The sequence below is a fragment of the Mastomys coucha genome, unplaced genomic scaffold (genome assembly GCF_008632895.1).
Source record: "Mastomys coucha isolate ucsf_1 unplaced genomic scaffold, UCSF_Mcou_1 pScaffold21, whole genome shotgun sequence".
Classification (NCBI taxonomy): domain Eukaryota; kingdom Metazoa; phylum Chordata; class Mammalia; order Rodentia; family Muridae; genus Mastomys; species Mastomys coucha.
Window position 1 is genome coordinate 26,373,189 of NW_022196904.1, and position 21,046 is coordinate 26,394,234.

General features: G+C 45.5%; 1 protein-coding gene and 1 non-coding gene across 2 annotated transcripts in view; both read right to left on the minus strand.

Moving 5' to 3' along the window:
• Window positions 1-349: 349 nt before the first annotated feature.
• Window positions 350-423, minus strand: Trnat-agu. The gene has a single exon. It is a non-coding gene; the product is annotated as a tRNA-Thr (tRNA).
• Window positions 424-1,698: 1,275 nt separating this feature from the next.
• The window catches only part of Wdr88 (WD repeat domain 88), a 37,775-nt gene continuing 18,427 nt past the window's right edge, over window positions 1,699-21,046 (minus strand). Inside the window, exons 7-12 of the mRNA XM_031386195.1 lie at window positions 20,319-20,448; window positions 16,441-16,628; window positions 12,384-12,466; window positions 10,735-10,803; window positions 4,237-4,329; window positions 1,699-2,089 (exon numbers count right to left, since the gene is read on the minus strand). Coding sequence (XP_031242055.1) covers window positions 1,934-2,089; window positions 4,237-4,329; window positions 10,735-10,803; window positions 12,384-12,466; window positions 16,441-16,628; window positions 20,319-20,448 — 719 coding nt within the window. The 3' untranslated portion in view covers window positions 1,699-1,933. The remainder of the gene's footprint in view (window positions 2,090-4,236; window positions 4,330-10,734; window positions 10,804-12,383; window positions 12,467-16,440; window positions 16,629-20,318; window positions 20,449-21,046) is intronic.

Here is a 21,046-nt window from a genome sequence, read left to right on the forward strand (position 1 = left end):
AGACCTCCATTTTGGGACTTCACTCGGTATCGCCAAGCTGTCCTCAGTATGCAGAGGGTACCCACTGCGCGGATTCCGGGAGGAAAAATCAGCGTTCTTTGCAATGCTCAGCGAAGCCGAGAGCAATGCTCAGGGAAGCCAAGAGCCTGACGAGCGGAAACTCGTCACCTCTGTGGGAGCACCCAGGGGACTGCTATTAGGCCGACCTCAAGAGGCAAAGGCTAGCAGGGAACACGACATCGTCTTCAGCTAAAATGTCTTCCTCGCTGACAGAGGAACAGTTTTGAGAGAGCAGCGCTCGCAAACCAGAAAGGGTCATGCAAAAAGAGAAGCACAAGCTCCCACGCTGAGGCACCGCTGGGATTCGAACCCAGGATCTCCTGTTTACTAGACAGGCGCTTTAACCAACTAAGCCACGGCGCCGCCCGCACGGCCAGTGCGAGAAACCAGTTCCCATTTCTAGTGACTTCATGAGTTTTGCTCATGCGTACTCGTTTCCGCGCTGGCAAAGGAGCGCATGCGCAGCTCACTTCCTCGCTTAAACGGGCTCCCGAAGCCCAAAGGAAGGCTGGAGGTGTAAATAGGCTCTGCTGAGTGGGCGCCCGGCGGCGGCCTTGGTTTCCGAACCACAATAGCATCACTTTTTGAGCTCTATCTTCTGCGGGTCGTGAGAGTTCGTCGGCTGAGAGTGGCTCTGGGAATTTCAGCGGAGTCCCCGGCTGCCCCAGAACCCGACCCCCAAGAACCTCCCAGTGCTGCGGGCTGCTTAGTTCCTTGGGTGTCATCTCACGTGAACTGCGGCTATCCTTGCCAGCCCAGGCCCACAACTTCTGGACTGCTTCTTCTGGAACCAGCGAGAGACAGGAATCCTGAGCGCGGCAGTGGACGACTCGAAGAAACTACAGGATGTGTGCTCAAGTCCCGGCCCTCCCCATCTAGGTTTGCCCTGGTCACTCTGGGGTTGCCATGCCAACTGTCCCTTTGACAACACAATCAAGCAACACTACTTACTGATGCATTCCTCTGGCTTTTACTCCAGCAGGAGACTTCGTTTCCTGAACTGATCTATGCAAAAATAAATGCTACCTGCACAGAAACGTAATAATCTAGGTGTCCATCATTGAGGAATGTGTGGGTACAAGCATTCTAATCGTCCCTAGAGCTAAGGTGATGACGAATACACTCACCATGATCTTAGTGAAGACAGAGACCTCAAAAGTATCTGGGGGGGGATGAAGAGATAGCTGAGGGTCAGTTCCCAGCACCCACATGGCAGCTTGCAACCGTCTGTTCCAGATAATCTATTGCCATCTTTTGGACTCTGTAGGCACTGCATACATGAGAGGCACATGCATGCATGCATGCATACATACATACATACATACATACATACACATGTGTATGCAGAACACCCAAACACTTGAGGAGGGAAACCACTACCTGAGAAGACCCTTCAGCACCATTACATAGAGGACCAAGCTCCTAGCTCTTGAACCTGGAGGGGAGAAACCACACTCAGACCACAGAAGTCACAATGCCTTGCCATCCACAGAGTGGGCCCCCACGCACCATAGTCCCTTGACAAGCATGTTCATGAAGTATACATGCCGGTCTCAGTGGCCAAAATGAGATGGATGAACACCAGGTTATAAAACTCAGAAATAGAGAAACCGCCTCTACAATTCCCCCACACACTTGTTTTCCAGAGGAATCCAGATTTATTCTGTATTCAAATGAACAGTGCTTGCCTCTGAAGGGTTCTGTGGTGGGCAAAGAGGCAGCACCATGCTGAGAGTGCAGTTAGGGCCTGGCCCCTGCCTCGGGCTGATGGGTGCATTCTGGGAGGGGAATTCAGTACAGAGCCCTGAAGAACACCAGCACACGGTACAGGAGCAGGTGGCATGTGCGCCAGTGCTCAAAGGCTCAGCAGCCATCAGCTGTCAGTCCTCCCCAGTGACGATGATGATGGTGACAACGAAGTGCTAGATGATAAGCTCTTCCCCCCTCTCTGGCAGAACAGACACATGCTGGATAGTTGAGAATGGAGTTCACTTTCTAAGGTGGAGAAAAGCTGGTCACAATTCCTGCACTGTGGTGGGACATTTGCAAGAAAACAGAAACAATGTGCAGGTCAGAGGAGATGGAGTTGCGAGTGGGAAATCCCATTCCCCACCACCTGCCAGCCTGGATGGAGCCCAGGTAAGTCCTTCCCTCTCTGAAGTCTCTCGCCCTGCAAACTGCTCAGGGAAGGCTGGGAGCATCAGACATGGGTGATGCCCAGGCTCTCCCTCCAAAGCGAGGAGGGTACCCAGGGCTGGCCCTCATGTAGCCACATGCCTGGGAGGAAGAAGACAGGATTGTGTCTAGCCCTTGTCGATTGTTCTCTGTACAGAGTGGTTCAGAGTGGAACTGTGGGACCCAAGGAGTGTCCTGAGACCTCAATAAGCTGAGGACAGCTGACTTACAGAGCGGGGAATTAGACAGCAGCAAGGCAAGCAGGTAAGGGTTTGGTTTTGTTTTTTCGGTAGTAGGAATTAAACCCAGGCCCTGGAATGTGTTAGGCCACTGAGCTACATTCCCCCACACCCTCTGTGTGTGTGTGTGTATGTGCGCACATACATGAGAGAGAGAGGTATGTGTGTATGAACACACATAGATGAGAGAGAGGAGAGAGAGTATGTGTGTATGAACACACATACATGAGAGTGTGTGTGTATGTGCGCATGCACATACATGAGAGAGAGATGTGTGTGTATGAATACACATAGGTTAGAGAGAGGAGAGAGAGAGTGTGTGTATGTGTGTGTGTGTGTGTATGTGTGTGAACACACATGTATGAAAGAGAGGAGAGTGAGGGGAAGAGAGAGGGGAGGGAGAATGTATATATGTGTGATTTATTTTGAGACAGGGTCTATCAGGCAGGCCTTAAACTTAAATCCTTTTGCCTCAGTAGCAAAAGGATTCTGAGTAGCTAGTATTATAGCTATGTGCCACCTGGCTAGCAGACAAGATTTCTGAAATAAACAGGGCATTTATTTGTTTATTTGTTTTAAAAGGGCATCTGATCCCCTGGAACTGGCATTAGGAATGGTTATGAACCACCATGTTGGTGCTAAAATCGAGTCTGCATCCTCTGTAGGAGCAACAGGCACTCTAAACCACTAGGCCATCTCTCTAGCCCCTATTTATTTATTGTTTAGTTTTTGGAGACAGCGCCTCACTAAATCTTATAGGCTGACCTTTGACAACTCAGAATCCTTCTGCCTCAAGCTCCTGCATGTTGTACTTACAGGAAGAAGCCACCTTGCTCAGCTCCAGACAATGATTTCAAGCAACTGCTGTGGGATCTGAGTATCCTCTTCCACTCTGAGTCTCTTTCTGGCCCAAACACCTCCCAGCATGTATGGATACTCACCAATCTCATTTGTCACCAACTAGCAAGCCAGTGATATTGAGGCAGGGACTCTCAGGCCATGTCAGGGACCTCTCAGGGAATCCCAGCACACACACACACACACACACACACACACACACACACACACACACACTCACTTACAAACACTCACTTACAAACACACACTCCATAGACACACACACATACACACTCACACGTGAGCACACATGCATAGCAGGCAGGAAACACACCCTTAAATCCAGCACTCAGGAGATCAAGGCAGGTGGAATTCGAGGCCAGCCTGTTCTACATTGCTAGGTCTAGGCCAGCCAGGGCTACACAGTGAGATGCTATCTCCAAAAGAAAATTTAAAATAAAGAAATCTTAAGTAAAATGAAATAATCATAGAGGTTAGGAGTGAAGCTCAATGGAAGAGTGCTTGCCTAGGATGTGAAAGGCTTGTGTACTATCCCACAATTAACAAACAAGTTGTATGCACACTTATAACCCTAACACTTAGAAGAATAAACAGTTTCGGGCCAGCCTAGGATACATAGCAAAAACCTGTCTCAGAGAACAAAATAAATAAAGATAAACAAAGACCCCCCCAGCACACACCCTTCCCTCCCATGTGGTTTTTTTTCTCGTGTTCCTCACCATGGGGCTGTTTTCCTTGTCTCTACACACTTGTCTCATCTGTTAGGAATTAAGCACCCACAAGGCTTGGATCCCACTGTTTGTGGTTGTGTCCCCCAGGGTCCAATAAATGTTCTCTCAGGGAATAAGCTGAATTGGTGAAAATGGGTAGAAGATTACTGGGCTTAATTTCACCTCATACCAACCTGCCTGACTTTTAAGCCCATGGCCTTTTTGTTCTCAGAAACCAGAGGAATTTTGTCAATTTCTTCAATATTCCATAGTCTCAAGGAGCTGTCCTAAAACAAGTTAAACAGGAAACCAGGAGTCACAAAAACAGAGAGATGGGGGGTGGGGTGGGGTGGGGGTGGGGGAGGGGCAAAAAACAAAAATAAAACAAAAAGAAACCAAACTACTATGAAGGCTATGGCTAGCTCAGCCGGTAGAGTGCCAGACTCTTCGTCCCCAGTGTTACGGAAACCAGATATGATGGCACATCCTGTAACCCCAGCACATGAGAAGCAGAGGCAGGAAGATCAGGAGTTCAGGGCCAGCCTGGGCTACATGAAGCACTGTGGTGCAGCTATGCCATGGGATAGCGTCCTGTGTTCAGAGCAGATGAGTGGCCAAACATCCAAAACACATAGAGATACAAAACCACATATTGTTGAGCAAAAGTAGCCAATCTGAAAAGACTGCAGACTGTAAATTTTATCTATCCAGTGTTCCAGGAAAGCAAATATGGCAGACTGAGATAGAACAGAAGTTCCCAGAAAAACAAATAACAAAACCCACGCCTCCCATTAAGCCTTCTGCAAGGCTCATTAACTGATTAGAACTCAGTGGACTCAAAGGAGAGGTTGGAATGTTGCAAGTCCAGAGCCAGATCAGCATGAGCCATCTCTAGCACCCCTGATAGCCCTTCATGACCCACCCCTGACGTCATCTGCCATCTCTGTGGCTGTGAAGTAAGTCCTTTGGAATGTACAAACAGACACCTCACTTCTATCAACTGAAAAGCTAAGCACTGCCAGATGGGCGCAAAGGCCTGCAGTTGAGGCCTTTCTGTATTCCGCATTCTTCCATCAGTCAATGTGGGAAGGGTGTGTGGTATCCCTTGTTCCATTATTATAGAAACTTGATGGAAACTGTTACCATGGTGGAGCAGGGGTTTTGACATAACCTGGTTCTTTACTCTTCTGCCGTGGTCGCTCATCTTTGACTTCAGAAAAAACTATCCCTTATCACCTTTGAAGTGAGAGTTACATTTGTGTATGTGTGTTGTGTTTGTATTCTGTGTGGGATATGTTGTGTGTAGTATTGTAGTGTGAATTGTGTATAGTCCGTGTCTGTGTGCTATGTATAGTATGTATAGTGTGTTATATATAGTGTGTGTATGTGTGTTGTATGTAGTTTGTGTAGTGTGTGATATGTGTCATATGTGTATTGTATGTTGCATGTCTCCTGTGTGATATGTCTTCTGTGTGGTATGTAGGTGTGGTATGTTGTGTGCATGATAAGAGACAGTTAAAATAGAAAACAGTGGTGGCAGGGATTCTCGGGAAAGCAGGAGTCTGAATAAAGCAGAGTGTAGGGGTCTTTTAGGCAGTGAAATTATTCTATAGTTCTATAGACTACTGTAATGATGGATCTATGGCATGTATTTAACAAAACTCACAGAATGTACAATAAATAAATAAATAACCAAAGTGACACACACCTGTAATCCCAGCACTGGGGAGGCCGAGGCAGGAGACTTACAGTTTACGATCAATCTGGCTGACTGACAAGCCAGACTTGGGAATAGCAGTCAGAGAACACAACATTGTGAACTCTGGACTTTTTTTTTTATACTAACAAAAATAATTCCAGAAAGAAATGCAGTTTTCTAGTAGCCTTGATTTTTTTTTTTTTTTTTTTTTACCCCAGTGAGATTCCCTTTCTTTGCTGTGCGTCCTGTGGAGCTGTAAAGTCCAAGTTGTTTATTATGCCCAATTGTTGCAGCAGCAATAACATCTCATTGTGTGTTACATTTCCTAGTTAAGCAGAAGAAACTAAATGTCTTATACAGAGACGAATGCTGAAATTTGGAGAACAGCTACACAGGAGAAGATCCAGGTTTTATAAATAGTCACTTTCTACAGTATGTCAAGTAGTTTGTCAAGACCAGGCAACATGTCAGTCCAGGCTACAAGGACACCCAATATGAAATGTTCCAGAAAACCAAAAACAAGCAAACAAATCAAGATGGGCTAGAGCGACGGCTCAGTGGTTAAGAGCACTTGTTGCTCTTACAAAGGACTGGATTTCAGGTCCTAGCACCCTCATGAGCAGCTCACAACCTCCCATAAGTCCCCCCTTTCTGCCCTCTGAAGGCACTGAACACACATGGCAGGCACACACACACACATTGTATTTTAAAGTCACCCCTCAGCTTTTAGATACTTAGATTACAAACTTGGGAGTTTCAAATCCCTAGGCTTCCTGTGAAGATTTTAATAAAAATGCAAAAAACAACTACCTAAATTGAAACCAGATTTGTTGTTGTTGTTGTTGTTTTGTTTGTTGTTTGTTTTTCAAGACAGGGTTTTTCTGTGTAGCCCTGGCTGTCCTAGAGCTCGATCTGTAGACTAAGCTGGCATTGAACTCACAGAGATCTGCCAGCCTCTGCCTCTTGAGTACTGGGATTAAAGGCAAGTGTCATCATTTCGGGCTTCAAATCTGACTTTTCTAATTCATCTGCACATTTAACACACAGTGCAAATGTAAATTTTGTCAAATGCCATCCCCTGGTAAGGTAAGCTTTATACCAAAGCAAATGAGAAGTTAGATGGGGAGCCTGCCTCGCTCCTATCCCAGATCTGCCATTACAGACATAGTGGCTCACTTTTATGTGGGTTCTGGGATCTGAACCTGGGCCCTCATGCTTGTGCAGCAAGTCCATTATCCACTGAGCCATCTCTCCAGCCCCTTGATGAATTTTTATTCTAGAAATGGAAGGTAACATCTTCCTTGAACACATGTCTACAATATGGCTATCATCATTTTCTGGCCTTTGAAATGATTTTAAAATGTTAGCCTGTCAGAAATTTATATTTTTAAGGTATGAGACAAGAATATCCCTAACTTTAAAATGTATTGAGGATAAGAATTTTTAAAAGGGGGTAGTAGCAACAGACCTGTAATCCCAGCATCTGAGGGGGGTGTGGATGCTGGAGGACTAGGAGCTCTGGGTCATCCTAGGCTAAGTAATCCCAGCACTTGAGAGGTGGTTGATGGAGGACCGGGAGCTCTGGATCATCTGAGCTAAGTTTAAGGACAAAGTGGGACACTTGTGATTCTATCTTCAAAAAGCAATGCAAACAAAATGCATACTCCCTTCCAAACTATTTGGAATTATTTTGTTTGATTTGAGAAACAGGGTTTCTCTGTGCATCCCGGGCTGATCTGGAACTCTCTATTTTGCATCAGGGTCCCAAGTTCTGGGATTGCAGGTGTGTCCCACTGTGCCTAGCCTTTTGACACACACAAAAAAAGTTACTCATTTTGATGAAATTCTAATTTTTAAAATTTTTCATTGTTTCCTTGCCTTAAATATTTTTAGTTATTCTTAACTGTGCATGCAGGAGCCCGTACAGACCAGAAGAGGACATCAGATCCCCTGGAACGGGAGATAGCTGTGAACTGCCATGTGGGTGCTGGGAATTCAACCTAGTCCATCTGGAAGAACAGTCAGAGCTCTTGACGACTAAGCCACCCCTCCAGCTCTACATTTCCTGTGCTTTGTTGTCAAAATCCTGAACTCATTGCAAACCCAGAATACCAAAATTTCTCTCAAACTTTTCCTTCATATTTTTAAAAATTTAGTTCATAAGTTTAGGTCTTCAATACATTTTATTTTGTACAGTGGTCCCTTGGTGTACAGGAGGAATTGTTCCCGGACCTCCCACAATGAAGAATATCAAAATTGGTAGAGGATCATGTCTCCTACATAAAATGCTATCAAATTTCATATAATTTATATGTATTCTTTAAATCATCTCTAGATTGCATTTAATGTGTGAAAGACTGCAAATGGTTGTTAGACTAGTGTTTAGGAGACAAGAGAACATGCTCTGTGTGTGTCCAGTATAGATAAGAGTTTTATTTAGCTTAGTTTTTTAAAATATGTGGTATGATTATATTTATATCTAGATAAGTAGACACAGATGGACAGACAAATGGATGAAAGAGAGAGAGAGAAAGAGAGAGAGAGAGAGGGTTTACAGGGTCTCATTGTGTAGCCCTGGATGGTCTGAAACTCACTATGTAGTCAGGCTGGCCTTGAACACAAAGATATCTGCCTGCCTCTGCCTCCTGAGTGTAAGATTAAAAATATTCCCCACTATGCTGATGATGTTTATCATCATCATCATCATCATCAACATCATCATAATAATAATTAGTATTAGTATTAGTATTATCCAGGTTGGTTGAAGCCCGCAGATATGTAAGAACAACTGTATGTGGTATGAGGCAAGGGCCCAGTTTCATTTGTCTGCATGTAAATATCAGGTTTTCCTATCTGTGTGGGAAGGATTGTCCCTTCTCCATTTAGTGATTGGGGCACAAAACCAACATCCCATGTAAGCCATGGCTTATTGATAGGTCTGCTGGTCTGTCCCACTGAGGTATCTGTCTGTTCTGGTGCCATTTATCATGTTAATTATTATGAATTTAGTTGAGCTTGACCTTCAGGAAGTATGTGCCCATCAATTCCATTATTGAGAATATTACCATTCAGGAACCCTATGGGTTCCTTATGGACTTGAAGATCGTGTGTGTGTGTGTGTGTGTGTGTGTGGTGGAGGAGCTATTGACATTTCCATAGGGGTTATACTGAATCTATATAACACTAAGGGAGAGCTGGGATTACAGATGTGTACCACCATAAATGTAGGTACCCTTTGTTTAGTCACTTTGTTTATCTTAAATATATAATAACTGGATACAGTGGAGACCATGTCTACAATCCAGCATTTGGGAGGCACAGGAAGGAGGATCATGAGTCTGAGGCCAGCCTAGACTACATGGTAAGACTCTGTCTCAAACAATCAAACAAGAATATAGAATAATATATCCTACAAAAATTAAGTACCTAATAAAACATTGTAATTATATACTTATAGTTTATGTAATATCCATGTATTGTATGAGATTTATTATATAATATACATATATAATTACAATATCCTTATTGTATATTTAATTAGTTTAATGATATATTATAATACATAATACAATTTATACTATATTAGAATATAATCTATCATATTTAATATATAATACATATCACGAAATATTATGTGTAATATATTGTTATATAATGATTGTTCTATTACAATGTTATTTAATAATGACATGATTATATCACAGTATTTTCATGCTCTTCTTAAACATATTTATTCATATATATACCTGTCACCCATTACTCTGTCACCTACCACATCTTGTTGTTTTGTTTAAATGACAGCAGTAATGTAACAGAAAAGTCAAACGTACAGAAGGACAGAATTTTGAAAAGCTAGAACATTTTCCTGGCTCTCTGTTATAGCAGTAACATCTTCATCACACATTAGTATGTATTTACTATGGGTTCTTAGTCTGCAATGTCGGTCCTATGCTGCGATCTATGACATACACCTACAAGCCTAGCACTCAGGACACTGGAGCAGGAGGCCTGCAGCTAGAGGCTACCTAGGCTACACAGCGAGATCCTGTCACAAAGCAGAAATGCTTAGTAGATGGGGTCTCATCCATTGTTTCACAGACTTAGAGGCCTCTGACATTCAGAACAAAATGCACTATTAAAGGTCAGATGTCAAGGTGGAGCTGTACGCCTCTGACACTCCCACCTGGGTGAGGGACAGTTGTGTGCCACTAGAATGGATGTCCCTCGATGACTATTGTGGAAGAGGAGAGAGACCCATCTGGGGCCTCTGGAGGACATAGCTGTGAGCTAGTGCCTGCCCTCCAAAGCTGGCTGTCGAGCTGTGCCATTCACCAGTCAGGCTTCTCCAGCAAAAACTCAAGTATTGGCGGTACAGACCAGATCCACCCGGCAATCCGCAGATTCACGGATGGATGAAAGGACTGAGCGCCATATTCCTGGGCAGCTCCTGAGTGCAGATAATAGACAGAGCCTGCACAAGAACTTTTTTTTTTTTTTTTTTTTTTTTGCCTTCTAATTTTTTTCTATGTGAGCCACAAGTGGCAGCACATATCTTCTAATCCTGGCACTCAGGTGGCAGAGGCTCTTGAGCTTGAGGCCAGCCTGGTCTAAAGAGCAAGTTCAAGGGCATCCAGGGCTACACAGAGAACAAACAAACAAACAAAACCCCTTTAGTTATTTATTGGAGACTAGTAGGTAGGAGCTTGCTACAGCTTGGGTGTGGTGATCCAAGTACAACATTGAGGAGTCAGTTCTTTCTTTGCACTATGTGGGACCTGGGAATCAAGCCCCAGGTAGTCAAGCTTGGTGGAAGGTGCCTTATGCTAACAAACCATCTCGATGGCCCTCTTCTTACCTCTGTCTCCTGAATGCTGGGATCACAGGCCTGCAACCCCAAGTCCGGAGTTCATACTTGGGGTGACCGCTTCTACCACTTCAAGTACTAGCAAGTATGAGAAGCATTTTAAATCAGCCAAAGCTCGGTTGCTTTTACCTTTGAAGCCGAGAGGATCCATTTCTTGTTGTTGCTAATGGCAACATCTGTCACCCAGTTCTCATGGCCCTGAACGAGAAATAATTTAACAAAGACCTAGGAGAAATGCTTTATAAAAGCAAGAGAAACAAAGAGCCAGCAAGCCTGTGTCGCTTACCTGTAGCCCACGCTTGGTCCCATCAACACCTAAGGCAGAATGCAAGCCACAAGGATGGGTCATAGTGCCTATATGAGGGTGCTGTGTATGTTTTAAAAATCATATGTAAGGCTCAGCAGACTGGGAAGAAATTAAAGGCAACATTCCTATCTGGTCATAGGTCTTTGCTTGCACTACTGTTTGACAAAGTGCCTCTTAGAGGCTCTCCCAGGGAGAATCTTTGTGGGCTTCCACGGAAGCTAAAGTCAATGAGGAACTGTAAAACCGGAGGAGACAGGTGCCATTGATGGGTTAGGGCTCTGCCTAGGCATTTTTACCTTCTCTGCCATTTTCCTTAAAGAAAGTGGAGCAACCGAGCAGGGTAAGGAAAAGGACGCCGGAGAGGTTGGGTTACAGAGTTTAGCAAAAGGCTAGAGAGGTGGCAGAGCAGTTCCATCCCTGGAACCTAGGTAAAAGTGCAAGGAGATAAAACTTTCTCCTCAGAGATGCCCTCTGACCTCCACACGTGCACTGTGCCGCATTTGTCTTCACGCGTGCGGCGTTTGCACACAATGATGAAAACTAGGAATGAAGGGATAGCTTTTCTTTCTGTATAAAAGGGGGGGAAGAATAGAAGGATGGCCGGGAAGAGACCAGAGCAATCTGATGGGAGGCTGAGGGGTGGGAAACACAGTGGAGTTAGCACCCAGCGCGAAGCTGTCTGCCTGTTATCATGAAATCTCCCCAGAAGACCTCAGCTTAGAAAGGCTAGCCTTGGCTGGGGGAGGGGGAGGGGTGGGATGAACATGTGCCACTCAGGAAGGCTTAGATGACACAGGGTCTCTGAGGACTCAGGGGCTTTAAGTCATGGGTGTAGGCACTCACAGCCAAAGGCAGTGGAGAGGCTGGACCAGGCACACAGGGCTCCAGCCCTAGACTCCTGCCATGCTTGGATAACGCCCTACTAACTACAGAGAGCTATGGGTGACAGAAGCCCCCAGGCTGAGCAAGTCCTCACAACAGCGTCAGACTCTGCTGGTTTTGAACTCCTGCCCAGCTCTGGGCTTTGCTGTTTCATCTACCTAGCGTGCCTTTCCCTGAGGTCCTTGCTTGTCCCCTAAGATCTCAGATAAGTGCCTCCTTGAGGGAGCCTACTGCTCTCCCCTTGTGGGTCGGTCCCCAAGCCTCTTCTGTCACACCTCTCTCTCTCTGTGTCATCACTGCTGGTGGCTAATTTACTGATGTTTTTGCCCTTCCCCACAGAGATGTCAGGACCCTTAGGCCTGTTTCATTGCCTTGGCCTCCGTGTCAGATGCCATGGCACCAGGAGTGGCAGGCCACCCCTAAAATCTCAGCACTAGGGGCGGGGCTGAAACAGAAAGATCACAAGTTTGAGGCTAACCTGGGCTACATAGCAAAATCCTAACCACCCCCCCAACCCCCACACCACACATGCACACACAGACACACACACATACACACTCCACGCACACAGAGTTAGATTATGTTGTACCTTCAGTGCCAACTTCCGGTAGCCACCTCCTACATCCCAAATAGCCACAGTCTTGTCAAATCCACCAGAAATGAGAAAAGAGCCTGAAAAACAAAGGGGGAGTGGCTGCCGAGTCCTCTCTTCCTCCATCAAGTGCTCCCTCCCCTCTGTGGTAAGGCTGACAGGGACATCTGTGAGGCACTGCCATGACTTATGCCAAAGACACTGGAACACCTTCCTGGTGTGGCTCAGTGATGCCCTGTAACTTTAATGTTTTCAAAGTCTACTTTTAATGATGGTTCTTAAACGCTTTAACCTCCCTTCTAGCCCACCACTCACCAGAGGTGACAGAAAGGAGGGGGTGGGGGAGAAGTGGACCTGTTTAGAAAGGTTCTTTGGAGTAACTCCGGTCTGTGTTGTCTGGAAATCATCAGTTTAGTTCACAGGTCAGCAATGGCAGCTCCATCCGCTCGCAAACACTTCACAGGTACACCAGTTTGATAGAGTCAGGATAGCAAACAGGAATCAGCCGAGGTGGCACTACCTAGCAGAGACAGCCAGGCCTCAGCAGGAGGGACCAAGAAGAATGACAGGAGAAGTTCTCAGCTATGCCTCTCTCAGCGAAGTGAAGTCCAGTGAAGACCAACAGGCGTTGCACAGTTAGTGCTACAAGCAAGCCAAGCTCAGCCTCTGTCACTGTGCGTTGAGTCCTTGTTATGTTCTCTCCAAACACCACATGTCTCCACAGGTCTTGTCTCAGCACGTGAGTCTGTCTCAGCTGACATCACTCTGCCAATCGGCCTCATTCCAAAAAGAGGCAAGAAACTGCAGCATATAACCAGAAGTGTTTTTTGGTGTGTTTCTCTCTAGTGAATCCCGACAAATGCAGCCCAATCATTCAATGTAAGGTGGACCAATAAATATGAACATGTTGTTAACAAAGAACCCTTCATCACATGTCCTTTCACATGCTTGCGTTAGCAGAACATCCTTTTTCCTGTGTCTGCTTCAGTGAAACATTCCTTCACGAGTCTGCCTTAGCCTTTCACCTGTGTCACTTCAGGAAAACAGTCTTTTGTGTGTTTGCTTCAGCCAAACACCATCCAACACAACTTTCCAAAGAACCTTAGGTTTCTGCTTCATAGTTCAGGCAGCTAGAATCCTTCCTTTGTTACTCTGGGTAGTTATGTCCCATATAGTTATGACATCAACAGATCAGTCCCACACAGCTCGTAGAAGCAGTGCAGGGTCAAATTCCTGTCTGTCTGCGCACATGTTAGTCATGGTGCTGAACGTATATAATCCAGTACTTAGGGGACTGGGGCAGCAGGATTATAAGGCTGAGGCCAACCTGAGCTACAGAGCAGGTCTTGTTTTGTTTTGTTAATTAGTGTGTGTGTGTGTGTGTATGTGTACATCTGTGCACTCAGTGCCAAAAGACAATTTTTGAGGATCCATTCTCTCTTCCACCATATAGGTCCACTAGGGATTGAACTCAGCTCATCAGACTTGGCAGTATGTGTCCTCACCCACTGAGCCCTCTCAATGTAAAAACAACCCAAACCTAAGGGAAAAACAAAACAAAACAACAACCACAAAAGCAAGCAAACAAACAAACAAAAACTCCAGGGATCTAGGGAGGTGGCTCAGTGTTTGAAACTGGAGTTCCAACCCCCAGAAACCTACATAAGTACTAGACTAATGAGTGGGGTCAGCCCACTTGAAATTCCAGCCCCAGAAGATGAAGACAGGGGATCCCCCCTAGAAGAAGAAGCTGGCTAGCAAGACTAACATGACCTGTGGGCTCTGGGTTTGATTGAGAAACCCTGCCTCAATAATGAGACAAGAGAGTAGTGGAGGGTGATTCCTAATATCGGACTTAGGCATACACAGGTGCATGTGTTCACACCTTAACACATGAAAAATGGAAGGAGAACAACAAACAAACCCGAGTCTCTAGTCAAAACATCTTCATCAGTTAACCAATCAATACACTATTTCTATGTAAAGGCATCCTATCTAGCATCAGTTGTTGAGTACCAGTGTGGAACTTGGCCAGTATCTCTGTATCTCGGGCCCAAGTGGAGCTCGTGAGGTGTGCTTTCTCCATGAAGCAGAGCGCAGAGCGCCTGCCCTTAGAGGCGATGTAACAGCGTGGCACTGCTCTGCTTCTTTATCAGTTCATTCATTTATTTATTTATTTTTGGTTCTTTAAAGATGTATTCCTTTTTATTTATATGGGTACACTGTAGCTGTCTTCAGACACACCAGAAGAGGGCATCGGATCCCATTACAGATGGTTGTGAGCCACCATGTGGTTGCTGGGAGTTGAACTCAGGACCTCTGGAAGAGCAGTCAGTGCTCTTAACCACTGAGCCATCTCTCCAGTCCTCTGTTTAACAGTCTAAACAGAGAAAAAATATCAACAAAGGCGCATGAGTGTGAAGCTGGAGAAGATGGCTTGCTGCTCTTGCAGGGGGCCTGGGTTTGGTTCTCAGCACCCGTGTAAGGCAGCTCACAACTGCCTGTTAACTCCAGCTCCAGAGGATCTGATATCTCTGGTCTTCATAGACACCGTGAACACTTGTACACACACACACACACACACACACACACACACACACAGTAATACTAAGTATATCACCAAACAGGGTGTTTTGGTTTTGGAAGCAACTCTCTCTGTTGGACCCCTCCTTTGCCAGGTTGTCCCCAAACTCACAAACGATGCCCCTCTGTATGCACCAACACATACTAAAGTTGGAACATTGGAACAATGAAAAGAAGATTAGCATGGCCCTTGCTAATAAGCAAACACATAAACGATAGAGCATGCTTTCTGGATGAGGAAAGGTGTTCAGAAAGCCCTTAGCAGTTCTTAAGACAGGACACTGATCTCGTGTGTAATGGCTGGGGAACCCCTGCATCTCTCACACATATACAAGACAAGCCCACTTTTCAATTGGTACGTGTGTGTGTGTGTGTGTGTGTGTGTGTGTGTGTGTGTGGTAGTGCATGTACATATTTGGCTCCTGAACAGCCACTTCCCTCAAAGAGCCCTAGCTGCACTTTTCATTACTGACGAAGGCTTCCTGCTGTTGGCCTTCTCCTCCACTTCCCTTGGCAGCAGCGCCCTAACTGCCCTCAGGTTTAAAAGGTACCAACTCCCACCTCCAACTCTGGAGGCAGGAAAGTCCCGGCCTATCACGGCCTTTCAATCACGGAGATGTGACCAGCTCAGAGATGGGCCTGTGTCCCAAGCTGAGCTAATGGGAGCTGTCCCTGGGACTTGGTGCTGACATCATCAGGCAGAAATTTACTTTTCCTTGAGGCAAGAACCAGACTGGCTGCCTCCCAGTGGAGAAAGTAGACTGGAGGAGAAGCAGAGGGCATGGCTTTGCTAGAGGAGGAAAGCTGGCTCAGGTGTGAAAGACCATGGCGAGAAGGGATGTTTAAGCATCCTTCCTGAGATTCCATACAGTATTCAGGATTAAAGCTTTACAGAGCTGCAGACATTGGAAAGTATTTCCTTTAAGGTGGTGGGTTCTTGTTATTTATGTGCACCTGGTGGAGCTTACTAAGATACAGAACCTTGCAGCCCCCTTCAAAGATTCAAATTCTGTTGGCCTTGTGTGAGACTAAGAAAATTGTATTCAATAAGCAAATGGTTTAAAGACCACACTTTGAGAAATCTCATTTTAAGACAATCTGAATAAATATTTTATACACACTCAGAAAAATTTCAAAGTTTCTTTTGTAGTTTAAGCCACATCATGCTGGATTTCCTGCCACTGGAAAGCATGTGTCCATGAATTCCCCTCTTGGTTTGTTTGGTACACAAGGGGGTGGGTGGCACGAGGAGATGGGAGGGGCATCACCCTCCCTGCCAGAATCATGGAGAATCACCTCTGGTCTGCACCCAGGAAAGCCCACACAAAATTTGCCTTCCAGCATCTGTGTGGCAAATGATGATGAATGTGGCTTCACGGTGGGACACATTTGCCATCCGGAGACTCAGGATGCAACACACAAAAGGAGGGGGAGGGGTGGGAGGGGGTCCTTGTGCATGCTTGTCACTCACTGTCTCTGGCAATGCAGCAGGAACTCACACAGCCCTCGTGGCCCTTCATCAGAGTCACACAGGCTCCGCTGTTTCGAAACTCCCCCGTGTGAATGTTCCAGATTTTTATGTTTTTATCCCAGGAGCTGGTACACAAGAAGTGGCCACTGAAGGTGAAGCAGCAGTCTGAGATGGCATTAGAGTGAGCCCTGAAACACAGGTGGGGTGCATGCTAACATGCCATTCCAGGGAGACCCCAGAATGCTCCCGACTGGATCCTGGGTGTCACCTCCCATGTGGGTGTGTGGCTATCATTCCTGTCATCACTAAGTACCATGTTCCTGCTGGGGCTTTCCAGCCTGAGCCTCACTCTCTCAAGGCCAGGTGGGACAACAGTCAGACCAATCATGTTTAAAGAAAGAAAAGAAAGAGAAAAAACGAAAGAAAAGAAAAGAATTGGAAGGGGAAAAGGAATACTAACCAAGATTTCTACACCCAGCTAGATATGAATCAGAGCATCATCAGATGACAATTCTTTCTACAAGATCTCACTGAATAGCCCAGGTTGTCCTGAGACTCACTGTGTAGACCAGGCTGGTGCCTCTGACTCCCAGGTACTGGGATTACTGGTGTGTGCCACCACACCTGACCAGATGAAAATTCTTAAGATTTTATTGCTTTTAGGGCTGGAGAAACAGCTCAGTGGTTAAGAGCAGGCACTGTCCTTCCAGAGGTCCAGATTCATTTCCCACCACCCAAGTGATAGCTCACACCTGTCTGTCACTTCAGTTCCAGAGCTTCTGACACCTCACACAGACATACATGCAAGCAAAACACCCATGTACATAAAATAAAAATAAATTATTTATATATATATATATATTATGAAATAAAATTATAATATATATTATATATATATTATAAAAAATAAATTATTTATACCTATTTGTGGAAAACCGTTTGAGCCACCTGAGATGGCGCCGGCTTCCACCATCCCGAGAGCAAGCGGTCTCATAAACAAAGTCCTTATTTGACTAAGTTTGCTGCCCTTTGTTGCTTCCACATTTGGTGACCTATCCGCTTTTGCTACGTGGCCCATTGGGATTGGCTAAGCTTGGGAGTGCTTAACGGCCGAGGGCATTGCCCTTGGTGCTGAAGATTGTTCAAGGTTCCTGAATAAACTGCTAAAAGAAGAGCTCGTGGGACACATCTTTCTTGCTGGTTGAGGCAGACGCAATACCTATTAGTGTATATATAGTTATATATTATATATAATTGTTCTCAAGAGAGTGGTGGGCCAACAAGATACTGTGGACAGAGACTAGCTCAGCCTCAGTGTAGCATACATGTGCCGCAAACACACAACTAACTCTCTCTCTTTCTCTTTCTCTCTCTCTCTCTCTCTCTCTCTCTCTCTCCCTTCTCCCTTCCTCCTTCCCTCTCAAGAATGCAAGATAGATAAATAATTGTAAAAAAAAAGTTTGTTTTAAAGAACAGTTCAAGAGTCTCTTCTAAGAGCACAGGAAACTTGAAACAGCAGACAGGAAGCCAGACATGAATGAGAGATATACACACACATAGGACTTCCCTGCTCTTGAATTGATGTTTGGTGGCTGTTCACAATTGTCTGTCATTCCAGTTTCACAGGGTACACATGCCTCCACAGGCACTGCACACATGGAGTGCACTGACATGCATGCAGGTCAAGCATCCACATAAAATAATAAGTATATTTTTAAAAAATTAAAAGGAAAAAAAGATAACCATAAACCTAGTGTTGCCATCTGGCCCACCATTTCCACTCTTGGCCATTTACCAGAGGAATTAAAAATGGAGACTCAGACAGATGCATAAAAATAAAGCAAGTGCCCTTCAACAGACCAATGAATAAAACATGGTATATATGTATATCAATATACATGCATATGTATATACATATCCATATGTATCTACATGTATCCATATGTATCTGTATGTAATGGAGTACTATGCAGTTATGAAAAGAAATAAAGTTCTGCTATGTGCTACAACAGGGTTGATTCTTGAAAATCATTTCCAGTGGAAAAAAGGCAGTCACTTGAGGACAAGTATGATTTCATTTATAGAAATATCTAAACTAGGCAAATTCATAGAGGCAGAAACTGGAATAAGAGCTCCCAGGGGCTCAGGGAGTGGGAAACATTGCTTAATAGATACAGTTTCCCTTTGGTGTGGTGAAACATTTTGGAAATAGATAGCGAAGGTTGCAAAATACCACGAATGTAATTAATCCAGTGAACTGTGCACTGAAAAGTAATGGTCAAATTTTATGTTGCATGCATTTTGTCATAAATAATGAAAATGTCACCTTGCCCAAGCTACTTGTTTCATTTTTACTTTTTACTCTTTTTTGCTGCGTGTATTACTTATCTTGCATATGTGTTTATGTGTGGGAGTGTGTGTGTAATACAATGAATGTGGCTGGTCAGAGTTCACCTTGGAGGAGTTGGTCCTCTCCTTCTACCATGTGGGTCCTGGGGATTGAACTCAAGTTGCCAGCAAGCCCCTCCAGCAGCTGAGTCATCTCACTGGCCCCTAGACTTATTTTACATAGGCAGATCGTATAGTATGACAGGAAGGGAGGCCATTACTGCAGGGAAGGGAAACTGCATGTCTATGAGACCAGAGATGTTTCCACTACGCCGGATCTTCTCTCATACCTTTAAAACTTGACGCTGTGCCCTGTTTTACGTTCTCATAAATCTATACATTAACAAAATAGAAAAAATAAAAAGCCATCTGCTCTCGGCAAGAATCCCTGCCAATGTAACCACATCAACAGCATGCAATGAAGCATGGTCTCTTACATGACCCCAGAGGTCACATCCCAGGAAGCCAGCTGTGTGCTCAGACTCTGAGAGCCTCACCTTTCCATTTGCTTGCTAAAAGCTACGTTTCCTGGCACGCTTTTCAACTGACATTAACTACTGCTGTCATCTCAGGGCTGGGTCAGGGCTTCCACTCAGAGCCTGTGTTCAGCAGCCTCAGATACCTCATCCCTCAGTGCCTGCACAGAGTGGCTCCTACCTCAGAGTCCCCCTAAACATCACTCCCCATGATACAGCGTACTCTAAGGACTGTCTTTCCCTGTCACCTCGTCCAGACTGTGGCTCTGCTCATTTCAAAAGGAGAGAAACTTGAGGTCTCTGCTCACAGGCAGCTGACCCAGGAAGGAGGAACTAAGCAGGGTGGCAGGTGTGTGCACAGTCTGTGACCTCGACACCAGCACCTGCTGCAGAGGACTCACTTGTCAGACGGTGGCCACCAGCAAGGGTCACTTGGATCCAGAGAGCTTCCTGGTTTACAGACATTTATTTTAAGATAGAGTCTCACTATGTAACCTAGACCAGCCTTCAGCCTCCCTCTCTCTAGTGTGGGTATTTTGATGTGCACCACCATGCCTGGCTGAGCTTTATTATTGTTGTTATTATTATTATTATTATTATTATTACTATTATTATTGCTGTTGTTTTGAGACAGGGGTCTCACTATGTAGCCCTGACCTACTGTGTAGACCAGGCTGAACTCCCACACTCACAGAGATCTCCCTGCTTCTGTGACCTAAGCACTGAGATCAAAAGCCCTGAACTTCATATTTTTATGGAGGCTCGGGGTGTGTTTGCTGCTAAGAGTTCACATGGAGATGAATGCATCTGAGACCCTGACTGGCCCAGCCTATAAGCTACACTCGTGGCTTCTCTCTGGCTTCCTAGGACACCCTGGAGACACCTCCACTAGGACACTGGCTTCTATGTGGAATCCAGGGGGGAAGGAAGAGAGACCCCTCTCCCACCTCTTGCTGCAGGATGCTGCTGCCCACACCAAACTCCACTGCCCATCCCACTCAGGACCCTTCTCACTTGGGTATGGTAAACAGCGTGGTTCGGGATCTGATGTCCCAAATCTTAATACACCTGTCCATGGAGACAGAAGCCACCTTCTGGCTGTCAGGGTCAAAGCAGCATGAAGTGATGGACCTTTGGTGATGATCTACACACAAGCAAAGTGACAAGTGACCTCAAGAGAAAGCTTCAGGGGATCCTACCACCCGGTCAGGCAATTGAGGACAATCCCAGTTTTCCCAGGGGACAGTCCACCCGCACATGCATTTCCTGCTTGTCTGCTATGAGCCAGGCTTTCAGCCCAGCTGCCTGGCCATACGCAACCATACAGCTCCCAGTTCAATGGGAGAGATACTCCCAGGCAGGCTGTGACCTGTGTCATGCCAAGAGCCACAGGAGGAGCTCACAATAGTTCCTGACTGGAAAGAAGCTCTAAGTCATCAAGGATGCATTCCTGGAAATAGTATAGAGTGTGAAGAAGGAGGGTATGTAGCTAGGACTTAGGAATATGAAGGATAGGAGACTAGGATGTGATCCATTGATAGGAAGATGCAAAATGCTGAGAAAAGACATGGGAAATACACACCCACTAGTTCAGAATGGTCATCTAGCAATGCACTATTAACAATACCTCTGAGCTGAAGGTTTGGCTCAGTATTACAACCCCTGCCTAGAATTCCCCAAGGAGGGGATGGGGTATGGCTCAGTGGTAGAGCCCCTGCCTAGAATCCCCCAAGGAGGGGATG